Raw genomic sequence first — 19,344 nt, 5'->3', positions numbered from 1 at the left:
AGAGCTGCTTCTCACCTGCCCTGGAGCGCTGGGGCTCCGTGCTTTCCTTCCTATGGAACAGAACTGTCCTTCTCCTCCAGGGGCCCATGGCCAAAACTGGGATTCTACATCCAAATTTGATTATGTAAGATTGTTCCCATATGAAACTTGCCAGGACAGACAGTTCTGGCTGGCCTTGGCCTCTTGGGGGCCACCTCTCATCTGCCTTTGAAACACTGCAGGGCTGTGCTGTTCTTTCCAAGGAATAAAACATCTTTCAAATCCAGGTGTCCATGGCCAAAATTGGGAATCCTGCTCCAAAATTCTGTATATCCAAGTACAGCTCCCACACAAAATCTGCCAGGACTGACAAGTCCAGCTTCCCTTGGCTTCCTGAGGGCCAGCTCTCAGCTGCCTTTGAAACGCTGGGGCTGTGCTTCTCTTCCTGTGGAACAGAACCATCCTTCTCCTCCAGCTGCCCATGGCCAAAATTGCAATTTGGCCTCCAAAATTCCATCTATCCCAGGATTGCTGCCAGACAAAAGCTGCCAACAGGTCTGGCTGGCCTTGGCCTCTGGTGGCCGCCTTTCACGGATCACAGGGAGACAGTTTGTTTTATCACAGATACTATGCATGGTTAGATCCACCCCTCGATCTCGTGCCCACCTACAGGTGGCATCTCTGCCTTGATGACCTGAGGCATCATGTCCCCACGAGTAGGGCTAATGAGGAACACCAAAGCCACAAGCAGGTAGATCAGGCTGCAAAGATAGAGGTGTCCCAGATAGACTTGGATTGGCAACATAAAGGAGAGCTGTTCCTAGCTCGATGGGCCCATGATGCCTCAGGCCATCAGGGCAGAGATGCCACCTATAAGTGGGCACGAGATCGAGGGGTGGATCTGACCATGGACAGTATCTCCCAGGTGATCCATGATTGTGAGACATGCGCTGCGATCAAGCAGGCCAAGCGGGTGAAGCCCCTGTGGTACGGTGGGCGATGGTCCAAATACAAGTATGGGGAGGCCTGGCAGATTGATTACATCACACTGCCTCAAACCCGCCAAGGCAAGCGCTGTGTGCTCACAATGGTAGAAGCCACCACTGGATGGCTGGAGACCTACCCTGTGCCTCACGCTACTGCCCGGAACACCATCCTGGGCCTGGAAAAGCAAGTCCTTTGGAGGCATGGCACCCCTGAGAGAATCGAGACCAACAACAGGACTCATTTTAAGAACAGCCTTATCAACACCTGGGCTAGAGAACATGGCATTGAGTGGGTGTACCACATCCCTTACCATGCACCAGCTGCAGGCAAAGTGGAACAGTGCCATGGATTGTTGAAAACCACTTTGAAGGCACTGGGTGGGAGAACTTTCAAAAATTGGGAGCAGCATCTGGCAAAGGCCACCTGGTTAGTTAACACCCGAGGTTCCACCAATAGAGCAGGTCCAGCCCAATCTGAATCCCTGCATACAACAGATGGAGATAAGGCCCCAGTAGTGCATGTCAGAGGTCTGTTAGGAAAGACTGTGTGGATAAATTCTGCCTCGAGTACAGACCAACCCATCCGTGGGGTTGTCTTTGCTCAGGGACCTGGTTGCACATGCTGGGTAATGCAGAAAGATGGAACAACGCATTGTGTACCGCAGGGAGATCTGATTGTTGGGTGAAAACCACCTGTAGTGTGAAATGCCTGTGTACCCCTGCTTGCTGAGGGTCACTGTCACTGTTCGTACATAGCTGTATATATATATATATGTATATGTATTGATGTGTGTGTGTAGAGTTAGAATATATTCGTTTGGGCATTGAGCCAATGATATGGGATAAGGGGTGGAATGTCTTGGGGTGACTTTGTGATGTGTATCCCGTATCCCTGCCCTATGCCTAGAAATTAACTTTGTGCCTTTCTATGCCTCTAAACTGAGCCTCAGAGGGGGAAGGAAAAACTGAGCAAAACTTTTTCAAAGCAGTTTGCAGCTTGTTCAAGGTCACACAGAGATAGGGACTTTCTTTTTCCCAGCTGCAGCAGGGGAGGGAGGAGGCACCCAGCTTGCTGCTTCCCTGGTCAGCTTTTGGCCAGTTCTTCAGCTTCTTTTTCTCCAAAGGGAGACTGAGAGCTGAATTTTTTTTCATTCCCTGGAATTTTGGATTTTCTCCCTTTTCTGCTGGACTGCTTCAATATCAGAACACATCAGGAGGACTTGCCACCGAGCACAGAGGGCCTGGCCCTGGGCCAAGCCCCAGCTCCGAGGAGACCAAAGGGAGGACTCTAACACTTTCCCAGGTTTTTTCTCCACAGCGAGAGATTTTATTATTTAGCATTATTTTCCTTTTCCTGTGTGTTTGTTAAATCAATAGTTTTTATCTCCTTCACTTTCCTTTGAGGAAAACTTATTTTTTCCCAAACCAGGTTCGGGGAGGGGTGGTTGTGCCTTCTCTCAGAGGATATCTTTCTAAGTTTGGCCAAACCGGCACATCCGCAAATGAACCAAACTTACAAAAGTGTGAAGAACTCGTGACCTGTTGTCCATCTTGGGGTCCCTCTTGGCAGTAGCCTCTGGCTACCCTGGGTGTACCTTTGAAGGCCTTTCAAATAAATACCTACCTTTATTCCCTTATTCTGCTCTAGCCTCTGGTTTTAGGTGGCCTCTCTAGGCATCAGCAGGGGCTGCAATCCCACACTTGTGGAGACCAGAACCGCCCCCAGGATCCCAACACTGCCTGACAGCGCTCCGGACACCGGGATGGCCGCGCGTCCGAGTCTCGGCCACTGTGCTGCTGCTTTGTTTGCTCGTAGGCGCACCCAGAGGCCACTGTTAAGCCCGGATGCTCTCTGGTTCTGCCCTCTTCCTGATCCCGTGCAGGGATGCAGCACTGCTGGGCTTTCAGGAAGCTGCTCTTGAAAACTTCCAGCATTCCAAGCTCCTTGGCCCTCCGTGGAGGCTTGCCACGGAATCCCTCACAGCTGCCTCCGGAGCATACTCCTGTTGGCTGTTCTAAAATCCAGGGCCTTCAGGGTGCTCAGCAAGACCTCTGACTCCACAGTGTTGTGGAACTGGACCTTCAGGACAGGGACCTTTCCAGCCTGAGCTGCCCTCGTTCCTCTGTGTCTCTGCACAAAACATGGCACGGTGTGGATACAAAAATGCTGCTAGCAAGGATTTTCTTGCTATTTTCTAAGCCCGTGAGAGACTTTTCTCTCTCACAGAAGAGGCAGCAGAGTTATGTACACAACCAAACACCTGCACCCTTGAAAAGTCTTTTTTATAGTACAGTAGAAAATATTTGGACAATGGATGTTTTAGGATTTTAGCCGATCACCCCAAGGGGTGGCTGATCCTTTGTCCAATTAGACTATGAAGAAAAAAGTCTATGAAAGAGTTTGTAAAATATTTAAATAAATCAATCTTGCTGCACAATTCCTGCCTGCTGGAGCTTCTCTCCTCCTTCCTACGGCTGCGGGACACAGTGATATACCCCAGGGCTGCAGTAAAAGCACGGAAGAGAGCGGCAGGAGGGGCCTGTGTGTCCCAGGGCTCAGGTTTTGGGCCGCTTCAGCACCACAGAGATGCAGCTCAAGTGAAGAAACCAAACTGTTTATTAATAGGAAGCGAAGCAAAGGGATGAGCTGGGAGGAAAAAAGGGGATGGGCAGGGTCTGAGGGCTGGAGGGATGGAGCTGTCAAAAGGGAGGGAGAGGGCAGGAGCTATGGGAGCTTTCCTCAGGCTCAGCTGTGACCAGTATCAGCTGTGCCTGGAGCTCCAGCTGCTCTACTCTAGTCTCCAGATGGTCTCATCTTCCAGGATATCTGGAGGTCTTAAAGGGACACTGGTTCTGAGCCAGCAGATGAACGTAGTTCTGCAGCTCTTTCGTTGAGTATTTCCTGAACTATGATGTTTGTCTGGGAAGGGCTGTCGTCTCTCCTCAGGGCTTGAAGGGCTGGAAGAGACAGGAACAGAGCCACGGTCAGAGCCTGGATCTGCAGGAATCCAAGCAGACCTTCCTGCCAGGGCCATCTCACCCAGCTCCTGCCATGGCTAGAAGACAGCAGGGGCCAAGGAGATCAGCCAGAAGGTGCTGGCCATGAACCTCCCCACCGTGTCCCTGAAACCTCTCTGTGCTCTGCCCACGTCACCCCGAGTCCACACATGGAGAAAAGCCCCCACAACCAGGGCAGGGATTGCAGCTCCCGAGCCAGGCATTGCAGCTCGCCCCCGCCAGCCCCCGCTGCCAGCCCGCTGCCCTCACTCACCCTCACTGAGGAGCTGGAGCTCTTCCTTGTGCCCCCTCAAGAACACCCTGGCAGTCCCTGGGAGCACAGAGGCGGTCACGGCCCCGCGGCACAGCTCCCTCGCAGCGGCGCTGCCAGCCCCGTGGCCACCCGCTCTCCTGCCCCGGCAGGGCTCAGCCCGGGCCCTTGCCGCATCCTGACGCCCGAGGGCACGGCTGCGAGAGGGCGGCAGCGGCCCCGAGGGCAGGCGGGGCTCCACGGCCCCGGGCCCGGATCCCGCTGCCGGGGCAGCAGCCGGGGCTGGGGCCGAGCTGCGGCGGGGCGGGGAGGGGCCCCGGGCTCGTGGCTCACCGATGAACCTGACGGCCGCCTCTCGCAGGGACTCCTGCGGGCTCTCCACGAACGGCAGCGCCTGGTGCAGGCGCTCGGCCGCTCGGCTCCTGTCCTCTGCCAGCTGCAGAGAGCGCCAGGAGGGAAGGGTTGGCGCGGGCTCAGCCCCTCGGCCGGGCTCTCTGCGCCCAGCCCTGGCCTCCCCTGCCCGCACGGCCCCGAGGCCCGGCCAGCAGCCGCTGGCGCCGGGCTCTGGAGGGGGCCGAGGGCCGGCTGCTGCCCGGGGAGCCGCGGTGCCGCCCCGCGCCACAGCCCAGCGGGGCCGGGGCTCCATCGGCTCCCGGCTCGGGGCCACAGGAGCCTGGAGAAGAGCCCGGGGAAGGGAGCAGCGTGTGGGGCGCAGGCTGGCACCCCTGGTGCAGCAGTGCTGCCAGCCCCACACACTGGGCACCAGGGGCAGGGGACTTCTCCAGGCTCAGCTTAGGCTTCCAGGCGGTCCTTACCAGGCACTCGGCAAACTTCGACAGCTGCTCCTTCTTCACCAGCTGCCCAAGATTTCTCCTCTTCAGGAACTTGGCCGCACAAATCAGCGTTTCCCGAGAAGCCTGGAGAGCAGCAGAGACACGGAGATGGCACCACAGCCCAGGGCACAGGACCCGTGTCCCTGTGCCAAGGCCAGGAGAAGGCTGCAGCCTGCGAGGCCCCAGGGCAGGAGGCAGCTGAGCCCCCTCCCAGGAGGACACATCAGCCCACAAGTCCTCACCTCTGCCACATTCCGGTTCTCATCATGGCAGTGGAATAAAAGTGGGAGTAGGCTCTGGCACACAATTGTCTTAAGGGGCTTTTTTCCCTCGTCCACTACCAACTCCATCACCTTGCAGAAGAGGCGAATGGAGAGCATCTGCACATTGCTGTTGTCCTGGAGTAAAGGAAAAAACCTCAGCAGCAACTTCTCCAGCCCATGTGGGCAATGGCCTAAAAATCCACAGGGCACAAAGTGTCTGGGCAGCAGCCAGTGTCAGTGGCTGGGGGCACAGAGTCTTACATTTTCAAAGAGTGGCAAGAGCGCCTCAGCCAGTTTCGGGGCAGTGGTGCTGGATACCAGGATGTCTTTGTTCTCCAGCACATTCATGAACACAGAGAGGGACATCCTGACCACCTCTCCATCTGCATCACCCAGCAGCTCCACAAGCCGTTGAGACAGGCTGCCCATTCTTCTGGCCTGTGTGGAACACAAGGCTGTGCTGTGAAGCCATGAACGGCTGCACTGCCTACACCACCCTGGCCCTGCAAGCCCACCCTGCTGCCGCAGGGCCCAGAGGCCAAAGGCCTGTCCCGAAGCACTGGGGCAGCTGAGCCGGGAGGCAGGAGAGCTGGGAGCAGCTGCCTCAGCTCCTGAAGCCCAGCCAAGCCCATGTGACTGCTTTCCCCAGCGCAGCTTCAGCCGCTGCCGCCTTCTCACCATGGCGGGATCCTTGCTGAGCACCACGAGGCCTCTGAGTGCCAGGCGACATCTCTGCCTGCACTCGCTCAGCAGGTACCTGGACATGATCTCCAGGATGCTGTCACCATATTTACTTAAGTCTAGGCACTCGAGGAGCTGAAAGGCACAGGGCAGTGACAGGGGAGCTGGCCGGCAGGAGCCCGGAACCGCCCAGGGCTGGGCCCAGGCAGCAGCGCAGGGCGCGGGCACCATCCCAGGCAGCTGCGGCTACGAGAGGGCAGAGAGGCGGGAGGCAGCTCAGCGAGGCAGCGCTGGCCGTCAGGCTCACCTCCACAAGGAAAGCCAGGAAGGGCAGATCCCAGCATGGCTCCTCCCTGCTGAGTGGTTTGAGCAGGTGGAATGCAATGCGGGAGCAGAAGGGGATCAAGACCTGGCGCATCTGTCTGGTAGGGGGAAAAAGGCACCAAGACCCTGAGGCAGGGGGCAAAGCTCTCCCAGGACTGACTCACACAGGTCTGGTCTTCCCCACCACGTTGCAAGGGGATCTGGGTGCTCTGGGAGGCAGCTCCTTCTGGGCACCCTCCCCTTCCAGCCTTTTCCAGTCCGCTTGGCCATCCTTCGGTGACGAGGCCCCACAGGGACTGTGTGGGGCACCTCGGGCACAGGGCACAAGTGCCGGGGGCAGTGAGGAGAAGGGGGTCTCACCTGGCCAGCAGACCCACTGCATAGTGCTGGGTGTCAGCACACAGCAGCGTGTCCCAGCCACGCTTGCGCTCCATAGCCACCACCTCATTGTCACAGCGCAGTCGACAGAGCAGAGCCTTCATGGCCTGCACTGCAAACCTGTGCACAGAGCAAAGCCCAGGTCACACTGGGAGCACTGGTGCTGGCCACGAGGGCATGGGAAGGACAGGAGGACTGGGACCTGTTGGGGTTGGTGGGAAGGCGGTGTTCCTCCCGGCATGCTCTCCAGAAGTGATCAACTTCCTCTGGCACCTGCTGTGTGGTGATGACAACTTGGAAGAGCAGAGTCACAAACAGGCGGGCTGAATAAAGGATCATTGCCTCGTGGCACTCGGGCACCTGGACAATCACCCACAGCGCCAGAGTTGCCTGCAAAAGAAGCAGCTCGAGACAGCTCGGGAACATCCCTCAGTGCCGAGCTGTCCATGTGGCAGGGCCCGAGGGGAGACGCAGGGGGAGCACCGGGCCTGGTGCCCCCTGAGCCTGCCCTAGCCCAGGTTTCAGCCCAGCACCTGAGGCAAGGAGATGCAGTGGGGGAAGGATGGAGAGCTGGTGAGGATGTGACCTCGGGGTGAGTAAAGGCCAGTTCCAGAAACTCACAGCCAGGGCAAAGACATCTGTATCATCCCCATCAGAGGTGGACGTGCTATGCAGTGGCCATTCCTGCATCACACAGAGCAGCGTTGGCAACACCTTCTCCACTGCTGGTCCCAATGATCCTATGATTCTCCACATCATTGTAGCAGCTCTGTAGGATCGGAGCTCTGAGTCAGGGGCGTCTCAGTCACAGTACCACACCCTGTGCAGCTGTGGGGGCCCAGGTGACAGAGCCCCAGTGCCCTGAGGGGCAGGAAGGGAGCATGGCAGCAGGCTCAGGAAACAGAGGGGCCCGAGGGTCCTGGAGCTCTCCACCTGTCTGGCAGACCCCATTGGACAGGCGGCACAGGGCAATGGGCCCTAAGGGCTGGTGAGCCCTGAGCTCTCAAGGCAGCTGGGCCCCGTACCTGTCGCACGATGGGGCACAGCGCAGGAGGGTCAGCACCACATCAGCGGGGTGCTCTTCAGCCAGCCTCAGAATGTCAATTTGCAGCCAGGCATCCACAGTGACATGGGACCCGAGTCTCTGGTGAATGTTCCTCACCATGGCTGGCACCTGGAGGAGGCATGGGGAAGACTTGGAGCACTGTCCAAGGGAGCAACTTCCCCAGCTGCCCCCAAGAAGTGCTTCCCTTCCCACCGCACTGTGCTGGCCTCAAAGGCTGAGGGGGCCCAGCAGCCGTGGCTTGAGGGGGCACACGATCCTTGGAGTCTCCAGCCCTGGCCCCAGGCTGCTTACCTGCTGCTGAGGAGAAGCAGCACTCTCTTCAAAAAAATCCAGTTTGGGAGCATGAATCCCAGTGGGAATGGGCATAGTGTCAGTATTTGGGATGCCCTGAGTCTCTCTGGTGTCAGTGTTTGTGATGGCCATGTCCTCAGTCACTGCCCCGTCAGTCTTCGCTGTGTGATCATTCATTGGACTGTCAGAGTCTTCTGAGGGTGCAGTGATATCTGTGCTGACATCAGGTTCTGCCTGGAGCTCGGTCAGCCCAGAGTCAGGCTCAGCTGTGCCCTCAGTTGCTGTGGTGCTGGTCTTTCCACGCCGAATGCACATGAACTTCCGGAACATCTGCAGGAGAACAAAGAAGAGAGGGCTGTTCCAAGGGGTGCTCCAGGCGCAGTGCTCGGCTGAGCAGCGACAGCAGGCCCAGCCCAGGTGGGGATGGCTGCAGGTACCTGCACTGTTCTCCGGAAGCGGCCGTGGGCACGGTCCTGCTCTTGTGTCCGGTCCAGGGCTGCATCTGGCAAAGAGCGAGCGCAGCCAGAGCTGAGGGGCTGCAGGAGAGGCCGGAGAACGCAGCCCAGCCCTGCGCTCCCCAGGCAGGGACAGCCCTGGGATGCCCAGGGGATGGAGCACGGCTGCTGCGGGGGGTCTGGCCTGGCTCCTCTTCCAGCCTATCCATAGGCCTGTTCCCCGGGGATGGGATGGGATGGGATGGGATGGCGCCAAGCTGGCTGCTGCCATCAGCCCTGTGGCCCAGCTCTGTCACTCACCGTCCCCCCGTGGCTGGAACTGCTCCAGCTCTTCGGGCTGTTGTGCTGGGGCAGCTCCAGGGCCTTTTTTCCTCCTGAGCACTTTGAACAGGCGACGGAATCTGCCCGCCATGCCACAGTGTGGCCTCGAGGGCACCTTCAAGAGAGATTCCTTGGGAAAGCTCTGAGTGAACAAGTCCTGCGCTTGTGCCTTGAAGGCACCAGCAGCAGAGAAGCCTCCGGAAGGCTACAGGACAGCAAGTCCTGCACCCTGGTCTCAGAGGGCTCCTGCCACAAGGACAGGAGACTCCTTGTCAAGGATTGTGGTCAGCAAAGCCAACAGTTTGGCCTTGAGGGCACCGGCCACAGGGATGGGAGATACCTCGGAAAAGCTCCGGGGCACCAAGTCCCACGGTCTGCCCTCGAGGGCACCTGCAAAAGAGAAGCCTCGAGAAGGCCACAGGTCACCAAGTCCTGTGGTCTGGCCTCGAGGTCACCTGCAGGAATAAGGCTTCGGAAAAGCTCCGGGTCGGCAAGGAACGAGTGCGCTGTGCGGGGGCTCCTCACGGCACCGCTCTGTCCCGTCCTGTCCCGTCGCGTGCTCCGAGCACTGTGGCGTGGCTGCGTCGCCGCCAGCCCCTATGTCAGCACGTGTCACAAAGGGCCCTGGGACACCCTGTCCCGTTCCATCCCACGGTGACCATGCTGCACCGTGTCACAAAGGGCCCTTGCACACGCTGCCACCTGCCCCGGGGCCGCCCCCAGCCCACTCCAAGTGGCCCAGGTTGGAAGGAATGCCTTGCCCCAAGTGTCTAAGGCAGCCCGACAGGAACTTTAGCATCGGCTCCAGCCATAAGCAAGCGCTCCCCTGCTCTGCGGGCTCGGGGCAGCACCAGGAGCCCCCACGGCTGCCACTGCAGCCGCCGCGGGAAGGGCTCGGGGTCTTCCACAGAAGCTGGCACGGCCTCCTTGGGACACGTCCCGGCTGGTGGCCATCCTAAAGCTGGGGCTGTGACACAGACAAGGAACGTGTGGGCCAGGGCTCAAATGCTGCTCTGAGCCCTGGGGCCCGGGAGCACTGAAATCAGCAGGTGTGGCAGAGTCCCCTCTGAAGCAGACCTGCCACCCCCGAGCCCTGGCAGCGCTGGTGCCCGTCTCCTGCCCCAGAGACCTGTGCCCCCGGGGGCTTCTCTGCCAGAGGGCAGCCAAAGCCAAAGTGCATTGGGGTCTGTGCTCCTTCCTGCAGGGGGCTGTTGGCAGGAGCAGCTGGAGTGACTGGGGGGAGCACTTGGTATCCAACAGGAGATGTTGTTCCTTCCTGGAGTGAATTTTTTCATGGAAGGGATTAGCAGTAGCACCAGAACAGCATCAGCTGCTGAGTTTCACAGGACAAAGAGATTCTACAGAGACACTGTGACGTTTCCTTGTGCTTTTCTGTCTTTCCTGCATTCTGGAAATGAAAGAATCGGCCCAGCCTCTGATATTCAACATTCCCATTGCTGCGTGTCTGGCTGTGGCAGCTCACGTCCAAACACAACTGCGTCCCTGCTGAGCAGGGCAATGGACGGCCACAAACAGGGAGGTTCCCCAGGGAACATCAAGGGAGCCACCTGGGGAAGCGCAGAGGATAGGGATAGCTGTGGGAGGAGAAGCTGTTCTGTGTCTCTGATGATGGTGCCAGCACCCTGAAGGAGCAGCCAAGACAGGCGCTGGAAGCACACAGGTCCCACCCTTTTCTGCTGTCACATGGACTCGGGACACACTTGTTGCCACAGGTCCAGCAGCCGTGATGCAGGAACAATGGAGGGCCATGCATTGGTAGGGAATGGCCTCCAGCAAGAGCAAAGCAGGATCCTCTGGCAGCAAAGCCTGAGCTTGTGAACCGAGCCATCTCCTCTGCACACAGCAAAGTGCTTCCCTCCGCCCCTGAACGTCTGCCAGCACTCCCTGCTTTTCTTTAGTGCTGGCTGCATCTTCCTTTGTTCCAAGCAAGTCCAGGATTTAGTTTGGAAGCTCATGTACGTGTCTTTAAGGGGCCTGCATGGAGGAGAGGGATGGCAGCTGCAGTGCAGGGCTTGTGTCCCATCAGAGTCTCTCTCTCACGATGGCACCAATGCCGCTGCCTTGGGACGCCTGACTGTGGAAGGCGAGTCTGCCCTCAAGCACGGCCACTGAAGTCAGTCAGGGGCACAGGCTGCAGCTGAAGCTGCCAAGCGTCGCTGGGAGGCTGGCAAGACAAGAGGAAGCCATTGTGGCCAATTCTGCTGGAGCCTTTTGCCCAGCCACGTGCAGCTGTGCCCACAGTATGGCCCCGTTTGGCGTCCCGGCTGGTGCGGATGCCTTGTTGAGCTGGTGCTGACACTGGGGCTCCTGCTGTTCCTGTGCACACTCTGCTGCTGTTTGTGTGGCGTCCAGAGCTGTTTCGGCAGCAGCGACTCGGCAGCCCTGCTCGAGGAGACATCGCCGCCCTCCCCATGGTGGCAGCAGCTGTGTGGGCCCAGAGCTCTGTGTCAGGGAGGCCTCGGTCACAGCTCCGTGGCCTGGGCAGCCGCGGGGGCCCGGGCTGGCCGCCAGCCCTGCCTCTGCCCACAGCCCCTTCTTGGCAGCAGCCAGGGGCCGTGCCCCAGCAGGGCCCCCCTGCCCTCCTTGTCCCCAGCCAGCCCAGCCTCAGCACCTCGGCGTGGTCCCCACCCTCGTGCTGAGGCCCGGCCGTGAGGGCTTCTGCCGCAGGCCTGGGAGATGCTCGGGGGAAGCGCCAGAGCAGCGGGCGGCAGGAACGAGGCGGCTGCCTGGAGGCTGCTTATGGCCTCTGACAGCCACTTCCTCGGGCCTTCCCACCACCCCAGCCCCTCAGGGGCCTCCTGTTGTTCTGCCAAGGGGCAGAGGCGATTTAAAGGACACAGACAGCACTGGAAAGAATGCTCTTATTTTACTGTGAAATTAAGGAACCTCAAACGTGAAACGATACATTCGGTAAAACTAGGCACTTGGCTTTAGCAACAAGCAAAAATAAGCAAGGTAATGCACCTAATTATTACTATCCAAGAGAAAGGAGATTGATTTAGAAAGATGCATCACCAATTGCCTAAATACCTTACCATCATCCAGATCTGCAGTCGTTGGGGAGCCCCGTTTCGCAGCAAGGAGCTGGAGAACCCTTCCCATCAATTGGGAAAATCCTATGGGTGCATCTATCTGTATGTGAGGTCTCCAAATCTGCCCCAAACGTGGGTCCAGCTTTTATAGGCCCAAATCAGGAAGTCCAAGTGACTTGATTGTGTTTTTAGCCTGGAAACACCTGGATCTGATGGCACACTTTGAAACCAGCAGGGGCCACAGCTTGGCCAGTGCCCAGGCCTTGCCTGGGAGAGTTTCCCCTCAAACACCCTGCAAACAAACCTTTATTCATTTCAGCTGGGGAAAGCTTCTTAAATTATCCATTTCTTGCAGATAACTGTACACGGTGATGGGAAAGTTTCTAAAGCAGCCCGTTTGGCGTTAAACAGCTAGCATAAGCATCTTTGTCATCTGTTTTTAGCTGAATAATACTGATGGTGTTAGTCACAGATTGGCCAGGGTTCATCTTGTAGGTCAGCTCCGGCTGAGGCCTGCTGCTCAGGCCTCAGCACATCAGTTGCTCCTCTGACTTACAGGATGAATCATGGTTGTCAGACTGCCTCTGCAGTTGTTGCATGTAGGGTTGGTTGATCTTGAGGCGTAGCTGCGAGCTGCCTTCCCTGTACTGTGTGCTGGATGAGTCGTACAATACAAGGAGCGAAACAAGGAATAAACAAGAAGGTAGCAGCTGCACAAAGGGAAAGGAGAAAGGGCCCCTTTGAGCCACAGACTCCCTGGCAGCCACAAGAATATATCTGGTTCCCAACATTCCCATGTCTGGGTTGATACATGGGCTAATTTTCTCATCTCCCTAGTTGTCTGTTTTCCTACTTTTCCATTGTCATCAATTTGTAAGCGACAGTTGGATTCATTTTCTTGCAAATTCATTTCCTGCAAACTCCTCCTTTTTCTGCCGGTAGTCTAAAACCACGCGATGCTGGAAAATCGCATTCTGCGTTTGCGTGGATTGGTTGGCCATAAGATCAGGGGCGGCAGCCGTCTGGTTAGTTATTATCTGTTGAAGAATGGTTAGAGGATCAGGGGCATGGGTCATTGATAGAATTATGGGATCAATAAAAGAACTGTACGAAGCAAAGGCCTGCAAGGAAAATGCCTGCAAGCAAATGCCTGTGTGAGAAACAAGCCTGAGAACAACCAGGGAGTTTTGAGGATGTGCAGCTGTGCAGATAAGATGTACTGGCCAGGAGAAGGGAGGGTGAACTCTGAATTCTTTAATCATAACATAACTAGTAGAAGCTTGCCAATGTAGTCTAATTATGTAGAAGCAGAAATGCGCTTTGATAGGTTTAAGCCAATAAAGTGTTAACAAGCTGATATACTATATAAGTGCCTCTGGATTGCTAATTAACGGAGCTTGCTTTTATCAGCCATATTGGTTGTTCTGCTATGTCTTCCCTCGCCGAAGTCCCCGAACTTTTCCAACAATTATCTCCTAGACAGCTTGCAGTCTTATTATCCAATTCAGATTATAGGCAGGTTCTCTGGCCCCTGACACCAATTGGCTAGGGCTCCATGGAGCCGGTCCATAATGTTGTATGACTCTCTCAGGTGGCCGTTCATCATGTCCCCATCTTTGGGAGCTTCCCTTACTTAGGGAGGTGTCAAGAGACCATGTTTCTCTGACCAAATCATGACATACTTTGACTCTGAGCCCCGTCCCCTGCCTTTGTGGCCATGTCCCTGGTGAGCCTATTGTTAAGGATGTGCAGTGCATCAGTGAGATGGGTTCTCCACCAGGACAGGTGTCCATCTCCCAGGTTTCTCCACTGCTCTTTCAATAGCCCATTCATTCGCTCAGGTAATCCCACAGCTTGGGGATAATATGGTATGTGAAAACCCCACGGAATGTTTTTCTGCTCAGCGTACTGCTGAATGAATTTGTTCTGGAAATGAGACCCATTATCTGTTTGACTCGGTAATGGCATTCCGTAATACAGAATTATTGTGTCTATAGTACAGATGGTGCTATGCTGAGTGGCCTTCTCACAAGGATGGGCAATCAAATACCCAGGATATGTGTCTACAGCAGATATATTTACACCCTCGGTCCTGGGGTAAAGGTCCAATGTAATCCATTTGCCAAGTTGGCCCAGGCAATTTTCCTCTCCCCAGCGGTCCTTTTACAAAGTTTGGCACTGGGCGTTTGTATATATGGTGGCACACAGGGCATTGAGCAATTCTAGTTCTACTCATATCGAGTGACATGGCAATGCCACACTCGAGCCCACCTGTAAGGGGCTTTTTGTCCAAGGTGCACACATTTTTGGTGTGCACATTTTGCCGAGCCTTTGTGATCCTCCTTTGGAGGGAACTCTGGTCTGGCTTGGGAAATCTTTGCCCGGTTGCCTGCAACAGAGTCATAAAGTAGCTCTAAAGTGTCTGTGTTACTATGGGCATCAACATGAATCACAGTCACATCAGTTCTTTGTACCATTTGCCAAAGGTCACTCCACAGTTCCTTTCCCCAGAGCTCTTTGGAGTAGATTTTCCAGGCTCTGCCTACCCATGTCCGTAGCCACGGAGCGAACCCATTTAGCTACCGACCAAGAAGCAGTATAGGAAAGGCATTCTCCTAGATCTTCTTGTTTTAAAGCCATATCAATTGCACAGAATTCAGCATATTGACTGCTTTTCCCCTCTCTGGTCATTTCTAAAAACTTTTCGGAATGAGGATGGTCAGCTACTGCTTTCCAAAACCTTTTCCCTCCTATATATTTAGCTGACCCATCCGTAAACCAAGCATGTTCTTTTTCCTGTGGCGTTAGTTGATCTGAAGGCTTTTCCCACTTCCCTGGAGATTCCCTCTCAGCTGTGAAGTTGGCACTCACCTCTTGGTCCCTCCTGGGGGCAGCTGCTATTGGCTCATGAAGAGTGGCTATCTGCCCCGTTCCCAGCTTGGCCCTATCCCGAATATACCACTTTACGATACCACACTCCGGAGCGTGCCCAATCCAATGGGCTTTCGGGGACCTTCTGACCCACTGCACAATAGGAATTTCCGGATGAAGAGCCACTTCATATCCTATGGTTAAGTTGTTCTGTTTCCATCAGTGCCCAATAACATGCCAATAACTGTTTCTCAAAAGGTGTGTAGTTGTTTCCTGCTTCTGGCAACTTCCTCCCACAAAACCCCGGGGGAACCTTTTTCTTCCCCTGTTTCTCCAGAGGCTCCCATCAGCATGTGACCCATTTACAGGTACATTTAACTCAAGTTCTCCCTTTTGCATAGGCCATAGATCTAAAGGCCTTTTTGGCTAATAGCCTCTGGCTAATTCAAAGGCAGCCTGCTACTCACTTCCCCATTCCAATTGCCTATTTCCCCTGGTTACTTTATGCAAAGGGGTTGAGATTTGTCTCAGATGCAGAATATGTTGCCTCCAAAAGACGAATAATCCAATAAATCTTGGTGCCTCCTTTTTATTTTGTGGCACTGCAAACTCTAAAATTTTCTGTCGGGCTTTGGGGAAGATTTCCCGATGCCCGCATTGCCACTGAATTCCCAAAAATTTCACTTGAATTTTGGTAGGGTTAATTTCCCAGTCTTTCTGTTTCCTATGATCCACAAGTAATTCAAGGACTTGTTGCACTTCCTCCTCATTGCTGCCCTGGACCAAGATGTCATCTATATAATGAATGAGTTGCGTATGAGGAGTCAGTTTGATTTCATCCAAGTGCTTGGCCGCTGTTTGATGACAAATTGTTGGGCCGTGCACACATGCCTGGGGCAATGTGCTGAGTGCGCAGTGTCGTCCCTGCCACGTGAAGGCAAAGTGACGCCCCTGCTCCTCAGCAATGGGTACTGCAAAGAAAGCATCAGCCAAATCAATTACTGCATGCCAGGTTCTTCCAGAGTGTTCCTGGATTTTTTCTATTAAAGTAACGATATCTGGTACAGCTGCCGCAAGAGGTGGCTGTGTTTATTTGATTCTCTAAAGTCCACGGTTGTTCTCCATGACCTGTCACTTTTCTTGGCAGGCCAGACGGGGTTATTCCAAGCCATTCTAGTGGGTTTTAAAACATCCACTAAGTCTTTAATTGTCGGTGAAATGTCTTCATGCCCCCCGGGATTTGGTATTGCTTCACGGTTACCAATTTAGTTGTGGCAGGAATCTGCACAGGGGGCATTTTCACCTGCCTGACTAAAACTGGCCGGGCACTGATATAAGGCTTTGTCCCAAACTGATACAAACCGTTGGATAAATTTAAAGCCAGTCCCTTTAAGATACCAATCCCAACTATATATTCAGGGACCAGGACAATCATAACTGAATGCAATCATCTGGGGAGGTTCCCTAGTTTCATTTTGATTTGTTGTTTGCACAGCTTCAATTTGTTTCCCCCCACCAAACCTGTAAGAATCACTGGTTGTCCTTTAAATTTCTTGGGATTCCCATAAATGTAAAGAGGCCTCCGCTCTGCTGTCAATCCAGGCTTTTACAGTTTGTGAGGACCAGTTTTTCCAAAGTATCTGAAGCTCCACAGGAGGTCGCCAGTCCTTTTGTGCTGATTGCACGGGAGCTTGGCCCTTATCTCATTCTTGTTTAACATGCTGAACTATTTCCCTAGTGTCTTTCCAGGGATACAGGTCAGAATAGGGTCCCCAGCCCTCCCTCTCCCCCGGAACAGCCGACCCGCTCGCGGTGGGCCCTCTGCAAGCAGATGTGAAGAAGTCCCGTTGAGGCTCTGGGGGTGCCGTAGGCCGAGTTGTTCCCCTATTTTTTGCTTTAGCATTCTGCACTTTCTTGCTAGGTTTGTGCAATCCTCTCTGTTTCTGTGTCTTCCATAAATCAGGAGCTGGGATCCCATCAATTTTATCGTGAGACACGCTGAGGAGATTGACAGTTGGACTGACAATCTCTCCGAGAGCAAGGAGGACTGTATTGCACTGATATCCCTGCGATCAAGGGTATTGGCTTGCATTGAGATGCACTGGAGCCCAAATAGCAACGAATAACAAAAAAATGCAGGTGCCAATATGGTCCTTGTCAGTTTTGCTGAGCTTACTGCCTGCTGTTTCTGCTTGGCCTGTCAGTCAGCCGAGAACCAACATGTGAGTTACCCTGGCCAATGCGACAGGGCAAGATACTCTGTGCTTAGCCACTGCTACTCCTGACAATCCTCTTTCTACCTGCCTTGTTGGCTTGCCAATAGATGACTGGCCAAAGCCGAAGGCAGTTAACAAACTTTTACAATCACACAATCACGCTGATGCTTGAGATCAGTGGGTTTCATACCTTCCCCGGGCAACTCTTGAGCTGCAAGAAATAGAGCTTTTAGGATCTGTGAAAATGAACCTTTGTGTTAAGTTTAATTACTCTGGATCTGATCAGTCCAAAGTATGGGATGTTTCCCCTAACCAACCCATATTTGCAGAGGAAAGTGCCTGGTGCAATTCCAGTTCACCACATATTTCACACTGTACTACTGTTCCTCTGACTTTGCCTCCAGGGGTGTTTTTAAATTTGCAGAGACCAAGCATGGGCTGCGATTCCATCACACATCAAGGGAGGTCCTTGCAGCTTAGGATGACTCTCACTGTTAACACCTAACACATAGCTATGATTTTACAGCATAAACTACGGAGGGGAAAACGCAGCACACGTGTGTTTGCCCCGATTGTGATGGCAACACCAAATTTTGGCAACCAGGTGCTCGATGGACTGTTTCCTTCCTTTCTCCACAAATAGCATCTGCTAAAGCACTGGGACTGTTAAACGAGTTAGGATGTTGGCTAGCTTGGCAGGCTAACGCTACTTCCCTTGCTTTAGCCGGATTCTGAACAGGTGTCGGTTCAGTGAGGCACACTACACTGCAAAATAGAGCTGCCATTGATTTTTTGTTGCTAGCACATGGATGTAGATGTGAGGATTTTGATAGAACATGTTTTATGAATTTGTCTGATCATTCAAAATCTATTCATGCCCACATTATAGAATTACAAACACGCGTGTCAAAATTGCATGAAGAATCAGAATCTGATTGGCTCAACAGTTTGTTTGGCAATTGGCAAATTGCAAGATAGATCAAAAATCTGCTTAAAATTAGATGCCTGGCCCTATTGGTTATTTTTTGCATCCTGCTCATTGTGCCATGTTTATTGTCTTTTTTGCAAAAGTATAGGAGAAAGGTTCACGAAGGATATCTGGACTTCAGGCGGCTCTCTTGAAAGCTGTTTATTGCATAGGTGAAGTTACAGCAGTTCAGGGAGCGGGTATTCAGAGCCAGCCCTACAGCTGCCAGCTCCAGCTGTAGGCATACCTGAAGCCACCCGCTGTTCAAGTTACAAAGCATTAGATACTTGTCTTTGCTGAGTAGCTTAATACATAACAACCAATAAGCAGCATACACAATACCTTTACATTTGCCTATAGCCTATCATAGCTACTACCATCACCATATTATAGTCATTATTATCCAATCACAAGAGTAAGTTACTGTGCTAGTTTGAAAACAAACCAGTGGGAGGCACCAAGTCAGAATAACAATTTAATGGAAATTAAAGAAAAGGAAAAAAAAGTAAAAGAAAACACTGTCAAACTGACAGAGTCAAGATACAACCTGACACCCTGTTAGGCAAGGTGGTGGTAGCAGTCTGGTAGAATGGTGGCTGCAGTCCTCTGAAGCGGTGATCCTGTAGAAAAAGGGTCTGCTCTTCCTCAGAAAGTCCAATGGTGGCTGTGTAGCTCCTGTCCTCTGGAAATCCAGCGGGAAGCCGGTGTCTCTGGTGTTCAGCCTCAGATTATATCCACGATGGGATGCTTGGTTCCTCCCTCTGGGTGGAGCATCTCACAATGGGGTAACGAGTCATGAGGCAAAGTGTTGATTAGGCTCATTAACAGAAGATAGTCCAGAGGGAGTTATCTCTGAGTCAGGCGGCAGGACAATGATGGGCAATTAACAGAAAGATAGTCTGGGGGGAGGAGGCAAGGAAACACTGCCCCACCTGGTTTCAACAGCTCCTGAGGATGGTAATAGAATACACTGCAACCCAGGACATTATCCACCCCTTATTCTATTGCCATCTACATTATCCCAAATCAATACCTTCTTAAACTCTAAAACACACATACATATATATATATATATATACAATGAAACCCTACACACCGTTCTCACCTAAGATTAGGTCTCCTTGTGGTACACAACGGGTTTCCCCATCTTTCTGCATTACCCACCAAGTGCAACCAGGTCCTTGAGCAAAGACAATCCCACGGATGGGTTTGTCTTTGCCTGAGGTGGGATTAATCCAAACAGTCTTTCCTAAAATACCTCTCAGGTGTACCACAGGGACTCTGTCTCCATCCACTGTGTGCAAGGGTTCAGACTCGGTGGGACCAGCTCGATTGATGGACCCTTGGGTATTGACCATCCAGGTGGCCTTTGCTAAGTTCACTTCCCAATTT

General features: G+C 53.7%; 1 protein-coding gene across 3 annotated transcripts; it reads right to left on the bottom strand.

Annotated features, from left to right (window-relative positions):
• Positions 1 to 3,559: 3,559 nt before the first annotated feature.
• LOC121661650 lies at positions 3,560 to 18,339 on the bottom strand. Of its 3 annotated transcripts, XM_042022040.1 has the most exons (15): positions 8,825 to 18,339; positions 8,507 to 8,571; positions 8,070 to 8,399; positions 7,738 to 7,886; positions 7,334 to 7,481; positions 6,915 to 7,102; positions 6,695 to 6,832; positions 6,318 to 6,432; positions 6,008 to 6,145; positions 5,591 to 5,767; positions 5,309 to 5,464; positions 5,049 to 5,150; positions 4,567 to 4,669; positions 4,237 to 4,293; positions 3,560 to 3,923 (listed from the first exon to the last, which is right to left on the bottom strand). In XM_042022040.1, exons 1-15 carry the CDS (start codon positions 8,934 to 8,936, stop codon positions 3,802 to 3,804), a joined length of 2,100 nt encoding a protein of 699 aa, XP_041877974.1. In that variant the 5' UTR covers positions 8,937 to 18,339; the 3' UTR covers positions 3,560 to 3,801. The 3 variants fall into 3 exon arrangements, with proteins under 3 accessions (XP_041877974.1, XP_041877973.1, XP_041877975.1); XM_042022039.1 differs by having other exon boundaries at positions 4,237 to 4,669; XM_042022041.1 differs by lacking the exons at positions 4,237 to 4,293; positions 4,567 to 4,669 and having other exon boundaries at positions 3,808 to 3,923.
• Positions 18,340 to 19,344: the final 1,005 nt, after the last annotated feature.

The sequence above is a fragment of the Corvus kubaryi genome, unplaced genomic scaffold, assembly GCF_017639235.1.
Source record: "Corvus kubaryi isolate FWS band 111438036 unplaced genomic scaffold, C.kubaryi_AGA036_p1.0 37185, whole genome shotgun sequence".
Lineage (NCBI taxonomy): Eukaryota > Metazoa > Chordata > Aves > Passeriformes > Corvidae > Corvus > Corvus kubaryi.
The sequence above is the reverse complement of the archived record's forward strand: the minus strand, read 5'-3'. Positions and strand labels throughout refer to the sequence as shown.

Excerpts from the sequence above, each read along its gene's own strand:
- LOC121661650 (XM_042022039.1), bottom strand. The coding sequence starts at position 8,936 with ATGGCGGGCAGATTCCGTCGCCTGTTCAAAGTGCTCAGGAGGAAAAAA. Across the intron at positions 7,482-7,737 it reads TGTGCCCCATCGTGCGACAG|AGCTGCTACAATGATGTGGA; the intron begins GTACGGGGCCCA and ends CCGATCCTACAG. Across the intron at positions 5,151-5,308 it reads AGAACCGGAATGTGGCAGAG|GCTTCTCGGGAAACGCTGAT; the intron begins GTGAGGACTTGT and ends GCTGCTCTCCAG.